The 24,383-nt window shown below is 40.7% G+C and overlaps 1 protein-coding gene across 1 annotated transcript; it reads right to left on the bottom strand.

Annotated features, from left to right (window-relative positions):
* Positions 1-18,388: 18,388 nt before the first annotated feature.
* On the bottom strand, positions 18,389-24,259 carry LOC138335620 (probable serine/threonine-protein kinase dyrk2). The gene is made up of 4 exons (XM_069284788.1): positions 24,000-24,259; positions 20,367-20,591; positions 19,792-19,995; positions 18,389-19,514 (listed from the first exon to the last, which is right to left on the bottom strand). The coding sequence occupies exons 1-4, from the start codon at positions 24,100-24,102 to the stop codon at positions 19,273-19,275; spliced, it is 774 nt and encodes a 257-aa protein (XP_069140889.1). The 5' UTR covers positions 24,103-24,259; the 3' UTR covers positions 18,389-19,272.
* Between the last annotated feature and the right edge of the window lie 124 nt (positions 24,260-24,383).

Here is a 24,383-nt window from a genome sequence, read left to right on the forward strand (position 1 = left end):
GTTTACTAGAATTGGGTGTGGCGATATAGAATGTTAGAGAATTGGGTGTAGGATACGAATAGAGAATTTGGTGTGGTGATATAGAATGTTAGATGTGGGTGTGGACCGATATAGAATGTTAGAGAATGTGGTGTGTGATATAGAATGTTAGAATGTTGTAAGGACCGATATAGAATTGTGTGTGTGATATAGAATGTTAGAGAATTGGGTGTGGTGATATAGATGAATGTGAGAGAATTGGGTGTTCGATATAGACCGATAGAGAATTGGTGTGTGTATAGATGTTAGAGAATTGGGTGTGGCGATATAGAATGTTAGAGAATTGGGTGTGGTGATATAGAATGTTAGAGATTTGTGGTGTGGTGATATAGACGATACAGAATTGGGTATGTGGTGTGACTATGTGATATAGAATGTTAGAGAATTGGTGTGGCGATTATGTAGGACCGATACAGTTAGTGATATGTGATGTGTTTAAGAATGGTGTAGGTGTGACCGATATAGAATATTAGAGAATTTGGTGTGGATATATAGAATGTTAGAGAATTGGGTGTGGATATACAGAATTGGTGTGGTGTATATAGAATGTTAGAGATTGTGGGTAGTGTGTGCGATATAGAATGTTAGAGAATTGTGTGTGGACCGATATAGAATTGGTGTGTTAGACTATGGGTGTGGCGATATAGAATGATACAGAATTGGTGTGTCGATATAGAATGTTAGAGAATTGGGTTGTGTGTTTATAGATTTAGAAGAATTACAGAATTGTGTGATATAGAATGTTAGAGAATTGGTGTGGTGATATAGAATGTTAGAGAATTGGTGTGGTGTGACGATATAGAATGAATTTGTTTTTGTGGCGATATAGAATGATACAGAATTGGTGTGTGACGAATAGAATAAGGACCGATAGAGAATTGGTGTGTGTGTGATGATATAGAATGTTAGAGAATTGGGTGTGGTGATATAGACTATGTGAATTGGGTACCGTTAGAGAATTGGGTGTGGCGATATAGAATGTTAGAGAATTGGGTGTGGTGATATAGAATGTTAGAGAATTGGGTGTGGTGATATAGAATGTTAGAGAATTGGGTGTGGTGATATAGAATGTTAGAGAATTGGGTGTGGTGATATAGAATGTTAGAGAATTGGGTGTGACCGATATAGAAATGTTAGAGAGTGTGTGTGTGGATATAGAATGTTTGAATTGGGTGTGAGGATAGAATGTTAGAGTATGGTGTGTGACCGATATATAGAATGTTTAGAGAATGTGGTGTGTGGCGATATAGAATGTTAGAGAATTGGGTGTGTGATATAGAATGTTAGAGAATTGGGTGGTGTATAGATATAGATTATGTTAGAGAATTGTGTGTGTTTTAGACATAGGACTTTAGAATGTTAGAGAATTGGTGTGGTGTATAGAATGTTAGAGAATTGGGTAGAGTGATGTTAGATACAGAATTGTGTGGCGATATAGAATTAGAGAATTGGGTGGACCGATATAGATTTGTGGTGTTAGAATGAGAATTGGGTGTACGATATAGAATGTATAGAGAATTGGGTGTGTGGTGATATAATGACCGATAGAGAATTGGTGTGTGGATATGAATAGTTAGAGAATTGGGTGTGTGTATAGAATGTTAGAGAATTGGGTGTGTGTATAGAATGTTATAGAGAATTGGTGTGGTGTTAGTGTGAGGATATAGGATGTTAGAGAATTGGTGTGGTGATTAGAATGTTATGTGGGGTAAGGACCGATACAGAATTTGTTAGTAGATATGGGTGTGTGTTACAGAATTGGTGTGGTGTTAGATAGAATGTTAGAGAATTGGGTGTGTAAGGATATATAGAATGTTAGAGAATTGGTGTGGTGTAGGACCGATACAGAATTGGTGAGGATGTTAGACTATGTGATGATGTAAGGACCGATACAGATTGTAAGGACCCGTAAACAGAATTGTGTGGAGTTAGGGGACCTAGGACCGATACAGAATTGGTGTGGTGTTAGAACTTTGATGAGGAGTCAGGACCGATACAGAATGGTGTGGTGTTAGACTAAAGTGAGGAGGTAAGGACCGATACAGAATTGGTGTGGTGTTAGACTATGTAGGAGGATAAAGGACCGAGATAAGAATTTGGTTGTAGATTAGACGATGTGAGGTATGTGGTGGGACCGGATACACAGAATTGGTGTGGTGTTAGACTATGTGGAGGAAGGTAAGGACTCGATACAGAATTTGGTGTGGTGTTAGACGTATGTGAGGATGGTAAGGACCGATACAGAATTGGTGTGGTGACCTAGACTAGTGACCGATACAGAATTGGTGTGGTGGTGATGTGAGGATGTAAGGACCAATACAGAATTGGTGTGGTGACCGATAGTGACAGAGAATTGGTGTGGTGTAGACTATGTGAGGAGCTGTAAGTGACCGGATACAGAAATGGTGTGTGGTGTTAGACTATGTGAGGAGTGTAAGGACCGAATACAGAATTGGTGTGGTGTTAATGAATGTGTGAGGAGGTAAGGACCGATACAGAATTGGTGTGGGTGTTAGAACTAGGACCGATACAGAATTGGTGTGGTGTTATGAGCTTATGTTTAGGAGGTAAAGTACCGATACAGAATTGGGTGTGGTGTTAGGACGAATGTGTGAGGATGGTAAGGACCGAATACAGAATTGGTGTGGTTATAGTGACAATGTTGAGAAGGTACGGACCGATACAGAATTGTGTGTGGTGATTAGACTAGTGTGAGGAGGGTAAGGACCGATACAGAATTGGTGTGGTGTTTAGACTATGTGAGGAGGTAAGGACCGATACAGAATTGGTGTGGTGTTAGACTATGTTGAGAGAGTAAGGACCGATACAGAATTGGTGTGGTGTAGACAAGACCGATACAGAAATGGTGTGGGTGTTGAGACCTATGTGAGGAGGTACGATACAGAATTGTGGTGTTTAGACTATGTTGAGAAGATGTAAGGACCGATAACAAAGAATTGGTGTTGGTGAGCTTAGATACAGAATTGGTGAGGTGTTTATAATAGACCGATACAGAATTGTGTGGTGTTAGACTATGTTAGACTGTAATGGACCGATACAGAATTGGTGTGGTGTTAGACTATGTGAGGATGTAAGGACCGATACAGAATTGGTGATGGTTTAGACTATGAGACTAAGGACCGATACAGAATTGGGTGTGGTGTTAGACTATGTGAGGAGGTAAGGACCCGATAACAGAATTGGTGTTGTGGTGTTAGACTAGGACCGATACAGAATTGGTGTGGTGTTAGACTATGTGAGGAGGTAAGGACCCGATACAGAATTGGTGTGGTGTTAGACTGAGGAATGTAAAGGATATAGAAATTGGTGTGGTGTTAGACTATTGAGATGAGAGGTAAGGAACCGATACAGAATGTGGTGTGGTGTTAGACTATGTGTAAGGAGTAAGGACCCCGATACAGAATTATTGGTGTGTGTTAGACTATGTGAGTGAGGTTAAGGACCGATACAGAATTGGTGTGGTGTAGGACTATTGGAGAGGTAAGACCGATACAGAATTGGTGTGGTGTTAGACTATGTGAGGATGTACGGACCGATACAGAATTGGTGTGGTGTTAGACTATTGTGAGGGAGGTAAGGACCGATACAGAATTGTGTGTGTTAGAACTATGTGAGGAGTGTAAGGACCGATACAGAATTGGTGTGGTGGTTAGACTATGTGAGGGATGTAGGACCGATACAGAATTGGTGTGGTGGTTAGACTATGAGATAAGGACTGACCGATACAGAATTGTGTTGGTGTTAGACTAATGTGAGGGATGTATCGGACCTATACAGAATTGTGTGGTGTGGTGTTAGGAGACTAAGGACCGATAACAGCATAATTGGTGTGGTGTTAGACTATGTGAGGAGAGTAAGGACCGATACAGAATTAGGAGTGGTGTTAGAGCTGATAAGGACCGATACAGAATTGGTGAGGTTGAGTGGTGGACCGATACAAATGTGTGAGGGACCGTTACAGAATTGGTGGTGGTGTTAGAGGACCGATACAGAATTGGTGGGGTGTTAGACTATGTGAGAGGAAGTACCGATACAGAATTGGTGTGGTGTTAGACTATGTGAGGAGGTAAGGACCGATACAGAATTGGTGTGGTGTTAGACTATGTGAGGAGGTAAGGACCGATACAGAATTGTGTGTGTTAGACTATGTGAGAGGTAAGGGACCGATACAGAATTTGGTGTGGTGTTAGACTATGTGAGGAGTGTAATAGGACCGATACAGAATTGGTGTGGTGTTAGACTATGTGAGGAGGTAAGGACCGATACAGAATTGGTGTGGTGTTAGACTATGAGAGAGGTAAGGACCGATACAGAATTGTGTGTGGTGTTAGACTATGTGAGGAGGTAAGGGACCGATACAAGAGTAAGACTAGGACCGATACAGAATTGGGTTGGTGTTAGACTAATGTGAGGAGGTAAGGACCGATACAGAATTGGTGGTGAAATGTTAGACTATAGGAGGTAAAGGACCGATACAGAATTGGTGTGTTCAGTATGTGACTAGTAAGGACCAATACAGAATTGGTGTGGTGTTTAGACTATGTGAGGATGTAAGGACCGAATACCATTTGAATGGTGTTAGTATGTTAGACGTAAGGACCGATACAGAATTGGTGTAGTGTTTAGACAAGGACCGATACAGAATTGGTGTGGGTGTTACAGAATTGGTGAGGAGGTAAGGACCGATACAGAATTTGTGTGGTGTGAGACTATGTGAGGATGTAAGGACCGATACAGAATTGGTGTGGGTGTTAAGACTTATGAGAGGTAAGGACCGATACAGAATTGTGGTGGTGTTAGACTATGACCGCTACAGAATGGTTGTTGTGTATAGACTATGTGAGAATTACATACCGATACTGAATGTGGTGTGGTGTTAGACTGTAAGGACCGATTACAGAATTGGTGTGGTGTTAGACTATGTGAGGAGGTAAGGACCGATACAGAAATTGGGTGTGGTGTTAGACTATGTGAGGAAGTTGGTATGTAAGGACCGATACAGAATTGGTGTGGGTTTTAGACTATGTGAGGAGGTAAGGACCGATACAGAATTGGTGTGGTGTATGTAATTAAGGACCAATACAGAATTGGTGTGGTGTTAGACTAATGTGATGGTGAAAGGTGATAAACTATTGGGAGGATGTTAGAAGGACCGATACAGAATTGGTGTGGTGTTAGAACTATGTAGAGAGATTGTAAGGACCGATACAGAATTGGTGTGGTGTTAGACTAGTGGAGGAGTAAAGGACCGATAGGTTTGAATTGGACTATGTGAAGATGTACGACCGATACAGAATTGGTGTGGAGTTAGACTTATGTGAGGATGTAAGGACCGATACAGAATTGGTGTGGTGTTTAGACTATGATGAGGATGTAAGGACCGATACAGAATTGTGTGGTGTTAGACACACCCCCTATGTGAGTAGTAAGGACCGATACAGAATTGGTGTGGTGTTAGACTAAGTGAGGAGTAATGGACCGATACAGAATTGGTGTGGTGTTAGACTATGTGATAGGAAGTAAGGACCGATACAGAATTGGTGTGGAATTGGAGACTAGGACCAATTAGATTGGGCGTGTGAGGAGAGTAAGGACCGATACAGAAATTGGTGTGGTGTTAGACTATGTTGAGGAGGTAAAGGACCGATACAGAATTGGTGTGGTGTTAGACTATGTGAGGGATGTAAGGACCGATACAGAATTGGTGTGGTGTTAGACTAATGTGAGATGTAAGGACCGATACAGAATTGGTGTGCTGGTGTTTAGGGACTATTGAGGAGGTAAGGACTGTTACAGAATTGGTGTATGTAGTGAGTTAGGACTAGGACGATACAGAATTGGTGTGGTGTTAGACTAGGTAAGGAACGATACAGAAAATTGGTGTGGTGTTAGACTATGTTGATGTCAGGACCGATACAGAAAGATTTAGGTTGTGATGTTAGACTATGGTGTAGGATGGTAAGGACCGATACAGAATTGGTGTGGTGTTAGACTATGTGAGGAAATTGTAAGGACCGATACAGAATTGGTGTGTGTTAGACTAGGTGAGGAGTAAGGACCGATACAGAATTGGTGTGGATGTTAGGACCGATACAGAATTGGGTGTGGTTGTTAGACTATGTGAGGAGGGTATCGGACCGATAAAGAAATTGGTGTGGTGTTAGACTATGTGAGGAGGTAAGGACCGATACAGATTTGGGAGGTGGTGTTAGACTATGTGAGGATGTAAGGACCGATACAGAATTGGTGTGTGGTGTTAGACTATGTGAGAGGATGGTAAGGACAGCCGATACAGAATTGGTGTGGTGTCATTCAGTTAGACTAGGACCGATTACAGAAGTGGTGTGTGTTAGACTAGGATGTGAGGAGGTAAGGATGACCTATACACGAATTGGTGTGGTAGGTAAGGGATGAATGTGAGTGAGTAAAGCTAAGGACCGATACAGAATTGGTGTGATGTTAGGGACTATGTGAGGAGGTAAGGTCCGATACAGAATTGGTGTGTGTTAGAATAGGACCGATAATGACAGATATGGTTGTGTGATGTTAGACTAATGTGAGGAAGGTACGAGGACCAATACAGAATTGGTGTGGTGTTAGACTATGTGAGCCATGGTGTGGGACCAGACTATGTTAGGATGGAACCAAATACAGAATTGTGGTGTGGACTATGTAGAGGTAAGGACCGATACAGAATTGGTGTGGTGTTAGACTATGTGAGGAGGTAAGGGACCGATACAGAATTGGTGTGGTGTTAGTGTGATAACAGACTATGGAGGAGGTAAGACTATGACCGATACAGAATTGAAGTGTGTTACTGATTTAGGGAGGTAAGGACCGATACAGATTGGTGTGTGTGGTTAGACTATGAGGAGGTAATGGACCGATACAGAATTGGTGTGGTGTTAGACTAGAGACCGATACAGAATATACAGTGTGGTGTTAGACTATGTAGAGGAGGTAAGGACCGATACAGAATTGGTGAGGTGTTAGACTATGTGAGGAGGTAAGGACCGATACAGAATTGGTGTGGTGTTGTAGGACCGATGTGAGGAGGTAAGGACCGATACAGAATTGGTGTGGTGGTAGACTATGAGGTGAAGGACCGATACAGAATTGTGGGACTAGACGATACAGAGAATTGGTGTGGTCTTAGACTAGGACCGTGACAGGATTGGTGTAAGTTAGGATCGATACAGAATTGGTGTGGGTGTTAGACTATGTTGAGGAGGGTAAGGACCGATGCAGAATTGGTGTGTGTGTTAGACTATGTAGGGAGGACCGATACAGAAGGTAATGATGGTAAGGACCCGATGCAGAATTGGTGTGTGTTAGTGTATGAGACTAGGACCGATACAGAATATGTGGTGGAGGTTAGACTATGTGAGTGAGGTAAGGGACCGATACAGGAATTGTTGTAAGGGTGTTAGACTATGTGAGGAGTATACTAGGACCGATACAGAATTGGTGTGGTGTTAGACTATGTGAGGATGGGTAAGGACCAGGATACAGTGAATTGGTGTGGTGTGTTAGGGACGATGTAGGATGTAAGGACCGATACAGAATTGGTGTGGTGTTTAGACTATTGTGAGGAGGTAAGGACGATAACAGAATTGGTGTGTGGTGTTAGACGATGTGAGGATGTAAGGACCAATACAGAATGTGTGGTGTTAGACTATGTGAGGATGTAAGGACCGATACAGAATTGGTGTGGTGTTAGACTATGTGAGGATGTAAGGACCGATACAGAATTGGTGTGGTGTTAGACTATGTGAGGATGTAAGGACCGATACAGAATTGGTGTGGTGTTAGACTATGTGAGGATGTAAGGACCGATACAGAAGTGGTGTGGTGTTAGACTATCGTGAGGAGGTAAGGACCACTCGATACAGAATTGGTGTGGTGTTAGACGATGTGAGATGTAAGGACCGATACAGAATTGGTGTGGTGTTAGACTATGTGAGGATGTAAGGACCGATTACAGAATTGGTGTGATGTTAGACTAGGACCGTTACAGAATTGTGTGGTGTTAGACTATGTGAGGAGGGTGGGTAAGGACCGATACTGAATTGGTGTGTGGTGTTAGACTATGTGAGGATGGTGTGGTGGACCGATACAGAAATTGAATGGTGTGGTGTTAGACTATGTGAGGAGGGTAAGGACCGATACAGAATTGGTGTGGTTGTTAGGACTGTGGTGGATGACTAAGGACCAATACAGAATTGGTGGTGGTGTTAGACTATGTGAGCGATTGTAAGACCGATACAGAATTGTTGTGGTGTTTAAACTATGTGAGGATGTATTGGGGACGATTACAGAATTGGTGTGGTGTTAGACTATGTGAGGAGGTAAGGACCGATACAGAATTGGTGTGGTGTTAGACTATGTGAGGAGGTAAGGACCGATACAGAATTGAGTGTGGGTGGTTAGACTAATGTGAGGAAGGGTACAGGAACTGGTGTGTGAGGAGACTAGGACCGAGATACAGAATTGGTGTGGTGTTAGGGACTATGTGTGGACTAGGACCGATACAGAATTGGTGTGGTGTTAGAACTATGTGAGAGGATAAGGACCGATACAGAATTGGTGTGGTGTTAGGACTATGTGAGTGAGGTAAGGGGACCGATACAGAATTGGTGTGGTGTGGTGTTAGACTATGTGAGCTTGATACAGGAACCAATACAAGATTTTTGGTGTTAGACTACAGAATCTAGGACTATGTGAGTAAGGACCGATACAGAATTGGTGTGGTGTTAGACTATGTGAGGAGGTAAGGACCGATACAGAATTGGTGTGGTCGGTGGTGTTTGACTATGGTGAGGACGTGGTGGACTAGGACCGATACAGAATTGGTGTGAGTGTTAGATACTATTGGTGTGAGGACGGGTATGTGAGGACCGATACAGAATTGGTGTGGTGTTAGACTATGTGAGGAGGTAAGGACCGATACCGAATTGGTGTGGTTGTTAGACTATGTGAGGAGGTAAGTGACCGATACAGAATTGGTGTGGGTGGTTAGAACTATGTGAGGATGTAAGGACCGATAGGACAGAAATTGGGTGTGGTGAGTTAGACTATGTTGAGGATGTAAGGACCGATACAGAATTGGGTGTGGTGTTAGACTATGTGAGGAAGTTAAGGACCGACAGAAATTGGTGTGGTGTTAGACTATGTGAGAGAGTAAGGACCGATACAGAATTGGAGTGGGTGTTAGACTACAGTGAGGAGGTAAAGGACCGATACAGAATTGGTGTTGTTAGACTAAGTGAGGACTGTAAGGTCCGATACAGAATTGGTGTGGTGTTAGACTATGTGATTGAGGTGTAAGGACCGATACAGAATTGGTGTGGTGTTAGACTATGTGAGGATGTAAGGACCGATACAGAATTGGTGTGGTGTTAGACTATGACCGATACAGAATTGGTGTTGGTGTTAGACTATGTGAGGATGTAAGGAACCGATACAGAATTGGTGTGGTGTTAAGACTATGGTGAGCAGTAAGGACCAAATACAGAAAGGGTGTGGGTTTAGACGTGGTGTTTAGGTAACTAGACCGATACAGAATTGGTGTGGTATTAGACTATGTGAGGAGGTAGAGGACCGTATGACAGAATTGGTGGTGGTGTTAGAACTATGTGAGGAGGTAAGGACCGATACAGAATTGGTGTGGTGTTAGACTATGTGAGGAGGTAAGGACCGATACAGAATTGGTGTGGTGTTAGACTATGTGAGGAGGTAATGACCGATATAGAATTGGTGTGGTGTTAGACAATATGTGAGGAGGTAAGGACCGATACAGAATTGGTGGAGTGGTGTTAGACAATGTGAGGATGTAAGGACCGATACAGAATTGGTGTGGTGTTAGACTATGTGAGAAGTGTAAGGACCGATACAGAATTGGTGTGGGTGTTAGACTATGTGAGGAGGTAAGGACCGATAACAGAATTGGGGGTGGTGTTGACTATGTGAGGGATGGTAAGGACCGATAACAGAATTGGTGTGGTGTTAACTATTTTGAGGAGCGTAAGGACCGATACAGAATTGGTGTGGTGTTAGACTATGTGAGGAGGTAAGGACCGATACAGAAATTCGGGTGTGGTGTTAGACTATGTGAGGAGGTAAGGACCGATACAGAATTGGTGTGGTGTTAGACTATGTGAGGAGGTAAGGACCGATACAGAATTGGTGTGGTGTTAGACTATGTGAGGATGTAAGGACCGATACAGAATTGATGTGGTGTTAGACTAGGACCGATACAGAATTGGGACCGATAAGATTGGTGTGTGTTAGACTATGTGAGATGTAAGGGACCGATACAGAATTGGTGTGGTGTTAGACTATGTGAGGATGTAAGGACCGATACAGAATTGGTGTGGTGTTAGACTATGTGAGGAGGTAAGGACCGATACAGAATTGGTGTGGTGTTAGACTATGTGAGGATGTAAGGACCGATACAGAATTGGTGTGGTGTTAGACTATGTGAGGATGGTAAGGACCGATAACAGAATTGGTGTGGTGGGGTTAGACTATAGGACTGTTAGGACCGATACAGAATTGGTGTGGTGTTAGACTATGTGAGGAGGTAAGGACCGATACAGAATTGGGTGGTGTTGTGGTGTTAGACTATGTGAGGATGTAAGGACCGATGTGATTGGGAGGTGTAGGACCGATACAGAATTGGTGTGGTGTTAGACTATGTGAGGAGGTAAGGACCGATACAGAATTGGTGTGGTGTTAGACTAGGACCGATGCAGAATTGGTGTGGTGTTAGACTAAGACCGATGCAGAATTGGTGTGGTGTTAGACTATGTGAGGAGGTAAGGACCGATACAGAATTGGTGTGGTGTTAGACTATGTGAGGATGTAAGGACCGATACAGAATTGGTGTGGTGTTAGACTATGTGAGGATGTAAGGACCGATACAGAATTGGTGTGTGTGTTAGACTATGTGAGGATGGAAAGGACCGATACAGAATTGGTGTGTGTGTTAGACCGATACAGAATTGGTGTGGTGTTAGACTATGTGAGGATGTAAGGACCGATACAGAATTGGTGTGGTGTTAGACTATGTGAGGAGGTAAGGACCGATACAGAATTGGTGTGGTGTTAGACTATGTGAGGAGGTAAGGACCGATACAGAATTGGTGTGGTGTTAGACTATGTGAGGAGGTAAGGACCGATACAGAATTGGGTGTGGTGTTAGACTATGTGAGGAGGTAAGGACCGATACAGAATTGGTGTGGTGTTTGACTATGTGAGGATGTAAGGACCGATACAGAATTGGTGTGGTGTTAGACTATGTGAGGATTGTAAGGACCGTAGATACAGAATTGGTGTGGTGTTAACTAGACCTCAGAAGTGTAGACAGGGAGTAAGGACCGATACAGAATTGGTGTGGTGTTTAGACTATGTGAGGAGGTAAGGACCGATATACAGAATTGGTGTGGTGTTAGACTATGTGAGGATGTAGGACCGATACAGAATTGGTGTGGTGTTAGACTATGTGAGGAGGTAAGGACCGATACAGAATTGGTGTGGTGTTAGACTATGTGAGGATGTAAGGACCGATACAGAATTGGTGTGGTGTTAGACTATGTGAGGATGTAAGGACCGATACAGAATTGGTGTGGTGTTAGACTATGTGAGGATGTAAGGACCGATACAGAATTGGTGTGGTGTTAGACTATGTGAGGATGTAAGGACCGATACAGAATTGGTGTGGTGTTAGACTATGTGAGGATGTAAGGACCGATACAGAATTGGTGTGGTGTTAGACTAGAATAGGACCGATACAGAATTGGTGTGGTGTTAGTGAGGACTAGGACCGATACAGAATTGGTGTGGGTGTTAGACTATGTGAGGAGGTAAGGACCGATACAGAATTGGTGTGTGGTGAGGATGTAGAAGGACCGATACAGAATTGGTGTGGTGTTAGACTATGTGAGGAGGTAAGGACCGATACAGAATTGGTGTGTGGTGATATTGAGACTAGGACCGATACAGAATTGGTGTGGTGTTAGACTATGTGAGGAGGTAAGGACCGATACAGAATTGGTGTGGTGTTAGACTAGGACCGATACAGAATTGGTGTGGTGTTAGACTATGTGAGGAGGTAAGGACCGATACAGAATTGGTGTGGTGTTAGACTATGTGAGGATGTAAGGACCGATACAGAATTGGTGTGGTGTTAGACTATGTGAGGAGGTAAGGACCGATACAGAATTGGTGTGGTGTTAGACTAGGACCGATACAGAATTGTGTGTGTAGACTATGTGAGGAGTAAGGACCGATACAGAATTGTGGTGTTAGACTATGTGAGGAGTAAGGACCGATACAGAATTGGTGTGGTGTTAGACTATGTGAGGAGAGGTAAGGACCGATACAGAATTGGTGTGGTGTTAGACTATGTGAGGAGGTAAGGACCGATACAGAATTGGTGTGGTGTTAGACTATGTGAGGATGTAGGACCGATACAGAATTGGTGTGGTGTTAGACTATGTGAGGATGTAAGGACCGATACAGAATTGGTGTGGTGTTAGACTATGTGAGGAGGTAAGGACCGATACAGAATTGGTGTGGTGTTAGACTAGGACCGATACAGAATTGGTGTGGTGTTAGACTATGTGAGGAGGTAAGGACCGATACAGAATTGGTGTGGTGTTAGACTAGGACCGATACAGAATTGGTGTGGTGTGTAGGACCGATACAGAATGTGGTGTGAGGAGGTAAGGACCGATACAGAATTGGTGTGGTGTTAGACTATGTGAGGAGGTAAGGACCGATACAGAATTGGTGTGGTGTTAGACTATGTGAGGAGGTAAGGACCGATACAGAATTGGTGTGGTGTTAGACTAGGACCGATACAGAATTGGTGTGGTGTTAGACTATGTGAGGAGGTAAGGACCGATACAGAATTGGTGTGGTGTTAGACTATGTGAGGATGTAAGGACCGATACAGAATTGGTGTGGTGTTAGACTATGTGAGGATGTAAGGACCGATACAGAATTGGTGTGGTGTTAGACTATGTGAGGAGGTAAGGACCGATACAGAATTGGTGTGGTGTTAGACTATGTGAGGAGGTAAGGACCGATACAGAATTGGTGTGGTGTTAGACTATGTGAGGAGTAAGGACCGATACAGAATTGGTGTGGTGTTAGACTATGTGAGGATGTAAGGACCGATACAGAATTGGTGTGGTGTTAGACTATGTGAGGATGTAAGGACCGATACAGAATTGGTGTGGTGTTAGACTATGTGAGGAGGTAAGGACCGATACAGAATTGGTGTGGTGTTAGACTATGTGAGGAGGTAAGGACCGATACAGAATTGGTGTGGTGTTAGACTATGTGAGGATGTAAGGACCGATACAGAATTGGTGTGGTGTTAGACTAGGACCGATACAGAATTGGTGTGGTGTTAGACTATGTGAGGATGTAAGGACCGATACAGAATTGGTGTGGTGTTAGACTATGTGAGGAGGTAAGGACCGATACAGAATTGGTGTGGTGTTAGACTATGTGAGGAGGTAAGGACCGGTACAGAATTGGTGTGGTGTTAGACTGTGTAGATGTAAGACCGATACAGAATTGGTGTGGTGTTAGACTATGTGAGGAGGTAAGGACCGATACAGAATTGGTGTGGTGTTAGACTAGGACCGATACAGAATTGGTGTGGTGTTAGACTATGTGAGGAGGTAAGGACCGATACAGAATTGGTGTGGTGTTAGACTATGTGAGGATGTAAGGACCGATACAGAATTGGTGTGGTGTTAGACTATGTGAGGAGGTAAGGACCGATACAGAATTGGTGTGGTGTTAGACTATGTGAGGATGTAAGGACCGATACAGAATTGGTGTGGTGTTAGACTATGTGAGGATGTAAGGACCGATACAGAATTGGTGTGGTGTTAGACTATGTGAGGATGTAAGGACCGATACAGAATTGGTGTGGTGTTAGACTATGTGAGGAGGTAAGGACCGATACAGAATTGGTGTGGTGTTAGACTATGTGAGGAGGTAAGGACCGATACAGAATTGGTGTGGTGTTAGACTATGTGAGGATGTAAGGACCGATACAGAATTGGTGTGGTGTTAGACTAGGACCGATACAGAATTGGTGTGGTGTTAGACTATGTGAGGAGGTAAGGACCGATACAGAATTGGTGTGGTGTTAGACTAGGACCGATACAGAATTGGTGTGGTGTTAGACTAGGACCGATACAGAATTGGTGTGGTGTTAGACTATGTGAGGATGTAAGGACCGATACAGAATTGGTGTGGTGTTAGACTAGGACCGATACAGAATTGGTGTGGTGTTAGACTATGTGAGGAGGTAAGGACCGATACAGAATTGGTGTGGTGTTAGACTATGTGAGGAGGTAAGGACCGATACAGAATTGGTGTGGTGTTAGACTATGTGAGGAGGTAAGGACCGATACAGAATTGGTGTGGTGTTAGACTATGTAGGAGGTAGGACCGATACAGAATTGGTGTGGTGTTAGACTATGTGAGGAGGTAAGGACCGATACAGAATTGGTGTGGTGTTAGACTATGTGAGAGTAGGATACAGAATTGGTGTGGTGTTAGACTATGTGAGGAGGTAAGGACCGATACAGAATTGGTGTGGTGTTAGACTAGGACCGATACAGAATTGGTGTGGTGTTAGACTATGTGAGGAGGTAAGGACCGATACAGAATTGGTGTGGTGTTAGACTAGTGGGTAGGACCGATACAGAATTGGTGTGGTGTTAGACTATGTAGGAAGGACCGATACAGAATTGGTGTGGTGTTAGACTAGGACCGATACAGAATTGGTGTGGTGTTAGACTATGTGAGGAAGGACCGATACAGAATTGGTGTGGTGTTAGACTAGGACCGATACAGAATTGGTGTGGTGTTAGACTATGTGAGGAGGTAAGGACCGATACAGAATTGGTGTGGTGTTAGACTATGTGAGTTAGACTATGTGAGGATGTAAGGACCGATACAGAATTGGTGTGGTGTTAGACTATGTGAGGAGGTAAGGACCGATACAGAATTGGTGTGGTGTTAGACTATGTGAGGATGTAAGGACCGATACAGAATTGGTGTGGTGTTAGACTATGTGAGGATGTAAGGACCGATACAGAATTGGTGTGGTGTTAGACTATGTGAGGATGTAAGGACCGATACAGAATGTGAGGACCGTAAGGACCGATACAGAATTGGTGTGGTGTTAGACTATGTGAGGAGGTAAGGACCGATACAGAATTGGTGTGGTGTTAGACTATGTGAGGATGTAAGGACCGATACAGAATTGGTGTGGTGTTAGACTATGTGAGGATGTAAGGACCGATACAGAATTGGTGTGGTGTTAGACTATGTGAGGAGGTAAGGACCGATACAGAATTGGTGTGGTGTTAGACTATGTGAGGATGTAAGGACCGATACAGAATTGGTGTGGTGTTAGACTAGGACCGATCAGAATTGGTGTGGTGTTAGACTAGGACCGATACAGAATTGGTGTGGTGTTAGACTATGTGAGGAGGTAAGGACCGATACAGAATTGGTGTGGTGTTAGACTATGTGAGGAGTAAGGACCGATACAGAATTGGTGTGGTGTTAGACTATGTGAGGAGGTAAGGACCGATACAGAATTGGTGTGGTGTTAGACTATGTGAGGATGTAAGGACCGATACAGAATTGGTGTGGTGTTAGACTATGTGAGGAGGTAAGGACCGATACAGAATTGGTGTGGTGTTAGACTAGGACCGATACAGAATTGGTGTGGTGTTAGACTATGTGAGGAGGTAAGGACCGATACAGAATTGGTGTGGTGTTAGACTATGTGAGGAGGTAAGGACCGATACAGAATTGGTGTGGTGTTAGACTAGGACCGATACAGAATTGGTGTGGTGTTAGACTATGTGAGGAGGTAAGGACCGATACAGAATTGGTGTGGTGTTAGACTATGTGAGGATGTAAGGACCGATACAGAATTGGTGTGGTGTTAGACTATGTGAGGATGTAAGGACCGATACAGAATTGGTGTGGTGTTAGACTAGGACCGATACAGAATTGGTGTGGTGTTAGACTATGTGAGGAGGTAAGGACCGATACAGAATTGGTGTGGTGTTAGACTATGTGAGGAGGTAAGGACCGATACAGAATTGGTGTGGTGTTAGACTATGTAGTAAGGACCGATACAGAATTGGTGTGGTGTTAGACTATGTGAGGAGGTAGGACCGATACAGAATTGGTGTGGTGTTAAGGACTAGGACCAATACAGAATTGGTGTGGTGTTAGACTATGTGAGGAGGTAAGGACCGATACAGAATTGGTGTGGTGTTAGACTATGTGAGGAGGTAAGGACCGATACAGAATTGGTGTGGTGTTAGACTATGTGAGGATGTAAGGACCGATACAGAATTGGTGTGGTGTTAGACTATGTGAGGAGGTAAGGACCGATACAGAATTGGTGTGGTGTTAGACTATGTGAGGATGTAAGGACCGATACAGAATTGGTGTGGTGTTAGACTATGTGAGGAGGTAAGGACCGATACAGAATTGGTGTGGTGTTAGACTACTAGGACCGATACAGAATTGGTGTGGTGTGTGAGATAAGGACCGATACAGAATTGGTGTGGTGTTAGACTATGTGAGGAGGTAAGGACCGATACAGAATTGGTGTGGTGTTAGACTAGGACCGATACAGAATTGGTGTGGTGTTAGACTAGGACCGATACAGAATTGGTGTGGTGTTAGACTATGTGAGGAGGTAAGGACCGATACAGAATTGGTGTGGTGTTAGACTAGGACCGATACAGAATTGGTGTGGTGTTAGACTATGTGAGGAGGTAAGGACCGATACAGAATTGGTGTGGTGTTAGACTATGTGAGGAGGTAAGGACCGATACAGAATTGGTGTGGTGTTAGACTATGTGAGGAGGTAAGGACCGATACAGAATTGGTGTGGTGTTAGACTAGGACCGATACAGAATTGGTGTGGTGTTAGACTAGGACCGATACAGAATTGGTGTGGTGTTAGACTATGTGAGGAGGTAAGGACCGATACAGAATTGGTGTGGTGTTAGACTATTAGGATCGCTATAGGACCGATACAGAATTTTGTGGTGTTAGACTATTACAGAATTGGTATGGTGTATAGACATAAAAAAGTTCGCTTTGACTAAAAGCTTTGTAACATTGAGGTCGTACAGACATACAATTGCTGGCCCACAATAGATAACCCAGCTTACATTAAGTGAAGATCAACGCATTGTTGATAACTTTTAACATATTTTTAATTTCTCTCCACATTACAAAGTAAGCAAAATATACAATTTACACAACACGGATCACATTCTTATCAAATACAACAACATATATAAATATATTTATATTAAGCTACTGCAAGGTACTTAGATTTAATCTCCATCATCTTATCCATAACTCACATTCCGCAGATCCACCCCTGACCAATCAATTTCTTTCTAGGTAACTGAGCTGTGTGCCAAACACACACAATAAAAATCTATTTGACTAATATGCAAACTTTTAAATCTATAATTTATAATAATCAGGTCACACTGGTTAAAATGAATTAAAAAGGAAAAAGAAACGGTCACAGGTACGACTAATTTATGTTTGGCCAATTTAAAAAAAAAATGCTTATCTGCATTAATCCGTAAACTAGTATTTCAAGACAACAATAAGGATACATGGTTATATGGTATCAACTACGTTAACATTTTATAATTAGCAGCTTTGAATGTGCTAACTGTGGTTTATTTCCTTATTGTGTCAGAAAGATGATTCCTATTTACTGTGATATTCGGTATAAAAGAGAATCTAGTACTAGTAAGACTATGATTGTGTACAATATAACAATTATTATTTCTAAGAGGATAAGGGTTTCTACACGTTTTTATATTTTTAAGTTTAACGTTCTATTAACAACCAGGGTCATTTCAGGACGTGCCAGGTTTCTTGATGGAGGAAAGCCATAGTACCCGGAGAAAAACCACCGACCAGCCGCAATACCTGGCAATCTCGAATCCCTGAGGCGGAGGGCTTGTGGTAATTTCACTAATATGTCGAGATTTCTTTTTTGTTTTCAAAAAATAATTTTACTTTATATAACATACATTTAAAAAATTCAAAGCGAAATACACCCATATTGTATGTAAATTCTTTGTAAGTATAGTCACATGCAAACACTATCACGCCATTAATATTGAAATAAAGTAATCGATGCAGCAGCAAAGATTAGTCAGAATATAGCTGTAAAGAAATACATGTATATACTTGATAATTTAAATAGGAACAAATAAACATACAATTTCCCCTCTCTTACATAAAAAATGAAACTTGGACAAATAACGGAAAAATTCCAATAATTATCACAGAAGTACATTTAAGTCAGACCCCAATACACTCACAAAAGGATTATGATTTTCACAATATTTTGTAAATAATGGAGTGTTCAAATTTGACAGATAAACTGTATTTTGTATAGCTCTTTAGTGTATATTGAAAGAAAGACTTTAAAATATCTACGAAACCTTCACCGCACATACTTAAATTACGTCGCCTAAAGATGCAGAATTTAGCGACAGCCAACATAAAGTTTATAAAATAAAAATTAGCAAACTTTGGTTTTCCAATAAGTACAAAAGAATCAAAATTTCATATTATATGGAATTGATGAGACTTAAAACATCTGCCTTCGCAAAAAATGATGTCGGGACATCTTAACCACTCGGTCACCTTCTAAGTCTGGTAACAACGTATTAAGGTACGATGTAGTCATTCTTTATGTATTTTGTATCATAAAGTAAGTTCTCTTCTTACAATGATGTTTTAACGTTTCCCACCTGGTTACTTACTATAACGATTGTCAACTTGCATATATATACACCTGTATGCCTATAACCACCCTTGCGGCTTCCCGTTGAAGTGAACTGCCTGATGACATCCTAACATTTCCAAAGTGATCGTACCCCGTCTCTCAATTCAGTCCGATACAGGTGATTTCATTACCATTTGTTGATAATGTACCACAACGCAGCTAGAAAGGTCAACGGCGAGACCCCAGATACTCGTACATATATTACAACCATGATTCAGTCCTTATCTATCGTGAGTTGTTTTACGAAGGCGAATTCTTCATCATAGTTATTCGACCTCATATCAAATTTCACGCTCGGTGCTTAACACTTCTTGTGAACTTCCTTAGTAATTTCTGATGTAGTAAACTGAACCTGACTTAAACCTTAAGCCCGGAGAAACAGAGTTATATGTATACAGATGACCTTGACATGACCTTGATAAGGAATCATAGAATACTGTTACACAGGAGCTGTTGTAAGTACACACCGACAAACAAGCGGAAACGGAAAGGTCCGACCGGAAATAGACACTATCGGTATCGATGATGTAATCCATCATATGCGCTGTCCACATCGCGGAGATTTCTACACAGGAAAAATACCACGTTTATCAATGTTTAAAAGTATGTATGATAGACGTAATCACAGAAAACCACGATATATCCTGGTGTAAACAAACATACATGATCGGAAAAATTCACTGTTACAGTATACACTATATCAATATCCTAAACAGAAAAATAGGATTGTTTAAAATAGACATGAAATAGTTATTGTTTGATAATTTGACTTGATTTCTTTTCTTCCGACATCAGTAATTGTAATCATAGTTCAGTTGATTCATAAACTGGAGTTAGCTTACCACGTGATGGCGTAGGTGTTGAAATTTCTTTTGTTGTTATTTCGGGTGTAGTCGTTGTTTCTGGTGCTGTAGTCGTTGTTTCTGGTGTTGTGGTTGTTGTTTCCGGTATTGTGGTCGTTGTGGTTTTTGCCGGTGTTGTAGTTGTTGTTGTTGCCGTTGTTGTTGTGGTTGTTGTTGCCAGTGATGTAGTTGTTGTTGTCGGGACTTCAATTATTACATAATGAAAAATAGATAAAATTGGTAACTATATTAAGGACTTTTGAATTGGTGTCGATAACTCGGGGAATATTACAGATTGTAGTCGTGAGGTAAATGTATCAACGCTAAGAAACATTGTCTACTTAGATAAGTTGAATACTCAGTGATTAAAGTAAGTCGACATCCAACAACTTTAACCAGTGTGACCGAAATGAAAAAAACCTGTTGGACAAGACTGTTTTCATACGTACCTATTCCATTACTTGTAACAAGGTACCCTATAATGCGATCATTTGTAAACCCTTTGATTTGTGTGCTGTATATTGTTTCTCAGCACGGATGTGTTTTAACTTTCATTGATATATGTCAGTACTCACCAGTACACTGTTTGAGGTAGTACACGTAGTTACTTGATGACATTATTCCGACACAAGTGTGTTGAAAACATCGATTTGTATATGGGTTGTGAGAGGAAGCGAGGCACATGTTGTTGTTCAGACAGGCAGAGTTACAGTCCGAGAGGGATTCCACGGTCATCAAACTGCCGTCGGTAGAGCATGAGCCTCTTTGGTCAGTTGTCGGGGGGTCGAACGTACAGCTAGCTGTAATCATATGGTTAATATGGGTACAACAAGGACGTAGATGACAGTTATTTAAAAAACAATTGTGTTTAATATTGTCCTGTGTCTATAAAAACAAAGAACGGGGTGACGGCTTTGCTCAAATCTTTACTTACTATAATAGTTAGATAATCTACCTTATATATTGAGCTTGGCCAGCAGGCTATTTTATAACCAGTGTTTACTGTTCAAGTTCAAAATGGGTTTTTTCTCCAATATTTATTTAATTGCTGTTGATCAATAATAGCGCATTTGTTATGTTATCTCTTAAAACTTGAAATTTAGGGAAGACATTAATAGTCAAACTGTCAAACTATGAAACACTGCACTACGAACAGGTCATAGTGTACCGTATTCCGTAGACATCAAATATAACACACGTAACTACCGCTCCATTTCACACAATCAAGATGATAAAAAGCCTATTTATACTTGTGACTGATTCTGTGTTTGATGTGTCTTTAATAGAAAATAAATCATCGATCCAAAATAACCAACTTAACGAGAAAATTCCAGACTTATGTTTTGAGCACACTTATCCAGAGGAAGGTGAAGGTCGTATTAATATATATAAGACCTTAAACGACCAATCACAAATAACATATAAAACCATGTTAACGCACATGTATATATGCGCATATTATAAGATTGAATTTCGTTCCTGTAACTCGGCACACAAAAGACAAATATATCCTCCTGCCTTGTTGAACTGATGTGTGCTATGGCTGTCGATAAAACATGGATATTATCTTTAAAAGCATTATTATCCATCGGAACCTGTAATATGATAGAGCTTAATCCACCAAGGAAAATTAAATATCGCACAGGGAATAACAATTATTTTCCGTTGTAACACTTCAAAAGTTCATTAAATATTATTAATTTTTCTTTGTTTTCATACCAAATCTGGCTTTCTGATTGGCCAATACGTTTTTGCATACCACCATGGGAAAATAATCTAAGAATGGCGCGAAACCCCGACGTTATCGTGACGTGACAATAGAGACCTTGATCACGCTTATTGATTCCGAAAACAAAATCACTTGAAAAATGACAAGAATGGTACGTTAGATAGATTATGAAATTAATTTTAAGCGTTGATGTCATAATTTGTTTTGTAATTTAATCGGGTTATGAAAAAAAAAGTAGTTTGATACACAGACAGAATCACTGAATTATGTACCAATTAAAACGTATTGTATTACTATTTTACTACTATACTATTATTCTTTTTTTAATGAATTATCTCCCTTATACAATTTAAAAAACAAATCACTTTAATTCCTCCTTGGACTTACATGCCTATAGGAGTATAATACATGGTATATTAATAATATTCTTGTTTAATACTCACCTTATTTGTTTAATTAATATGTTGTTAAATTTATCACTGAATACGTGTATATGATTTAGTTTGTATAATCTTTGGCTAGGAGATGGCTTACAGTAGGCCTAACCTGTTGCCAAATCCTATTGATTTATTTAATAACATTGGTTAAAATGAAAACAAAAGTGTTTGCAAACGTTTGTGTGAATACGCTACCTGGATTCACACAGTTTGTAAAAAAAAAGTTTATAAACTAGCGACATCAATGCTTATAATTCGATAAATCAGATCGTAGACCTATGTCGTTATAAAGTGGAGTGATATTGGAATGTTTCCACACATTTGGAAGACTACCGGTAGGAATAGACTTATTAAAATACTATATGTAGTGATTTATTTAGCTAATTAGAAATACTTTTAATAGATAGGTCGAATGATATTCTATTCAGCTTTTGTACTGGCGTTGAGGAAAAGTAACTGGCCTATAATTAGAGAAGATATGCTCAGGTTTGGAACAGCCAGGAGTTAATCGTCAGGATTCATATTGCAGACAGATTTAGAATTGAAATGATCGGTAAAAATCCATCTTTGTCAATAGGATGTAATTTCAAGTCTCCACTTATTACCAATTGGGCATATGTTCCTTTTTTTAGATTCATAACTAATTTCGCAATACGACACCATGTAAGGTTGATTGGAGTTTAGAAAGGTTATTTTCGTTTGCCCCTCGAACAGAAGAAATCATTTGGTTCCGAATGGTTCTAAACTTTTCCCAAGAGTTAATTCAGCTCTAGAATGTTGTAGTAATTTTACTGCAATGTTATTCGTAATCCAGATTTTATCATTGGGTCTAATAGATTTTAGTAACATACACCATATTAGTCAATAGTCTAACGGATAATTTATCATTTATGTTGTTACAAACACCTTCTAAACGGCCATTCCAATCAATATACTTAGGAAAGTTCCTAAAACCATCATAGTCTGTATTATTATTTTTAAATGTATGTTTTTTTCAGCGATTTAATATTTAGCTCTAGTTACTGGACAGTGATCACTAAGTTCAAAGAGAGTATAAACGTCCCGCATTCTACACACAGAAGGGATATTCAGGTGTAGCTGACCTGTAAGTCAATAGCCTATCTCTTGATGGTTTGTTGAACTAGAAAGGCAAACCAAGGAGTCCTTGAGCAAGCCAATCTTGTAAAAATAGTTTTAAGCGTCAAAGATTATGAAAAGGGATCCATTAAGAATTGTCTACATACAAAGTGTTGAAAAGATTTTTTTATCTATTTCTCATGGATGGCTTTTGATTGTAAATTTCGAAGGTCAAAACTCAAGCTAACTTTGTGGAAATCAATTTCCAGTATTGGTATTCCATTCTTACTCAAGTTTGACAAGATTATATAAGGGATCGATATGAGGTCACGAACCTTCATAAAAACAATAATATCGATCTAAAAGTCGCCATGGGAAAAATAACTTTATTTGAAGTATGCACAAAATGTATAAAAATCCTTTCTAGCTTCACAAATTATAGTTATAGATATCTAAGCTGTTAGGATTCCAAACACAGAAATTATCGTTGTACATGTGTTAGGCCAATATTGGAAGTTTACAGGCAGAATCTTGATCTCGTGGTTCTAGTAAAAATATCATATTTTCTACATTTAGTGTTCAAAAGTGCGAGAGTGTATTGCTTTGAAAATAACTGGTTTGTAGTCACAGGGAAGTGTTCATGAGACATAATAAATCTCATCTATTATGTTTGTTTGGCATGTCATACAAAATTTTGTGAAATAGCGAAAAAAAAATTTCGACTATCAAAATTTGTTTGATCGTCAGTCAGTAGTTGCGTATAAACCTATCGGCCATAGTAAATGTGACCTACTAAGAGAATCAAGTGAAATATGTATATAGAATGTACGACAAATAGGTATATATGGTATAATCAAAAGGTATTGGAATAAAAGTCATTGATGGTGAATTAAGGGTAATTATCCATTAACAGGACAAACGAACCAGAGGCATTTGGTTTTTATAACAAAGATATTGTGACTTACCTTTTGTTCCAGACACACAGACCAGAAGAAAAATAATGTGCACTAAAATTCTTAAGTTCACATAATTAAAGAAGTTCTTCTTCATTATTACAGTTGGATACATACGTATCCTATAATCCGCACCAACTGACTGCCGCTTGTCAGTATCCTCTGGTGGATACTGAAGTCGTTATCTAAGTAAACCAAGGCTTGGACTGATACAGCAGTGTCGTCGCTGGTGTGTCGCTTGTTTCTTCGTCCTAACACATACATTAGTATAGTGTCTGAAAGTAACTGAATTATCCATAGACAATCGGTCTACAAAGGAAGAACATTTTATATAGACCGACCTGATTTTCTATAGACTCGGGCCATCGGGCCTCCTTTAATTGTTAACACTGTTAG

The sequence above is a fragment of the Argopecten irradians genome, chromosome 11 (assembly GCF_041381155.1).
Source record: "Argopecten irradians isolate NY chromosome 11, Ai_NY, whole genome shotgun sequence".
In the NCBI taxonomy this organism is placed as follows: domain Eukaryota; kingdom Metazoa; phylum Mollusca; class Bivalvia; order Pectinida; family Pectinidae; genus Argopecten; species Argopecten irradians.

Coding starts and splice junctions, on each gene's coding strand:
- LOC138335620 (XM_069284788.1), bottom strand. CDS start 24,102: ATGTATCCAACTGTAATAATGAAGAAGAACTTCTTTAATTATGTGAAC. Junction 19,996..20,366: donor CTACCTCAAACAGTGTACTG/GTGAGTACTGAC, acceptor TAATAATTGAAG/TCCCGACAACAACAACTACA. Junction 19,515..19,791: donor AACACCTACGCCATCACGTG/GTAAGCTAACTC, acceptor TTTCCTGTGTAG/AAATCTCCGCGATGTGGACA.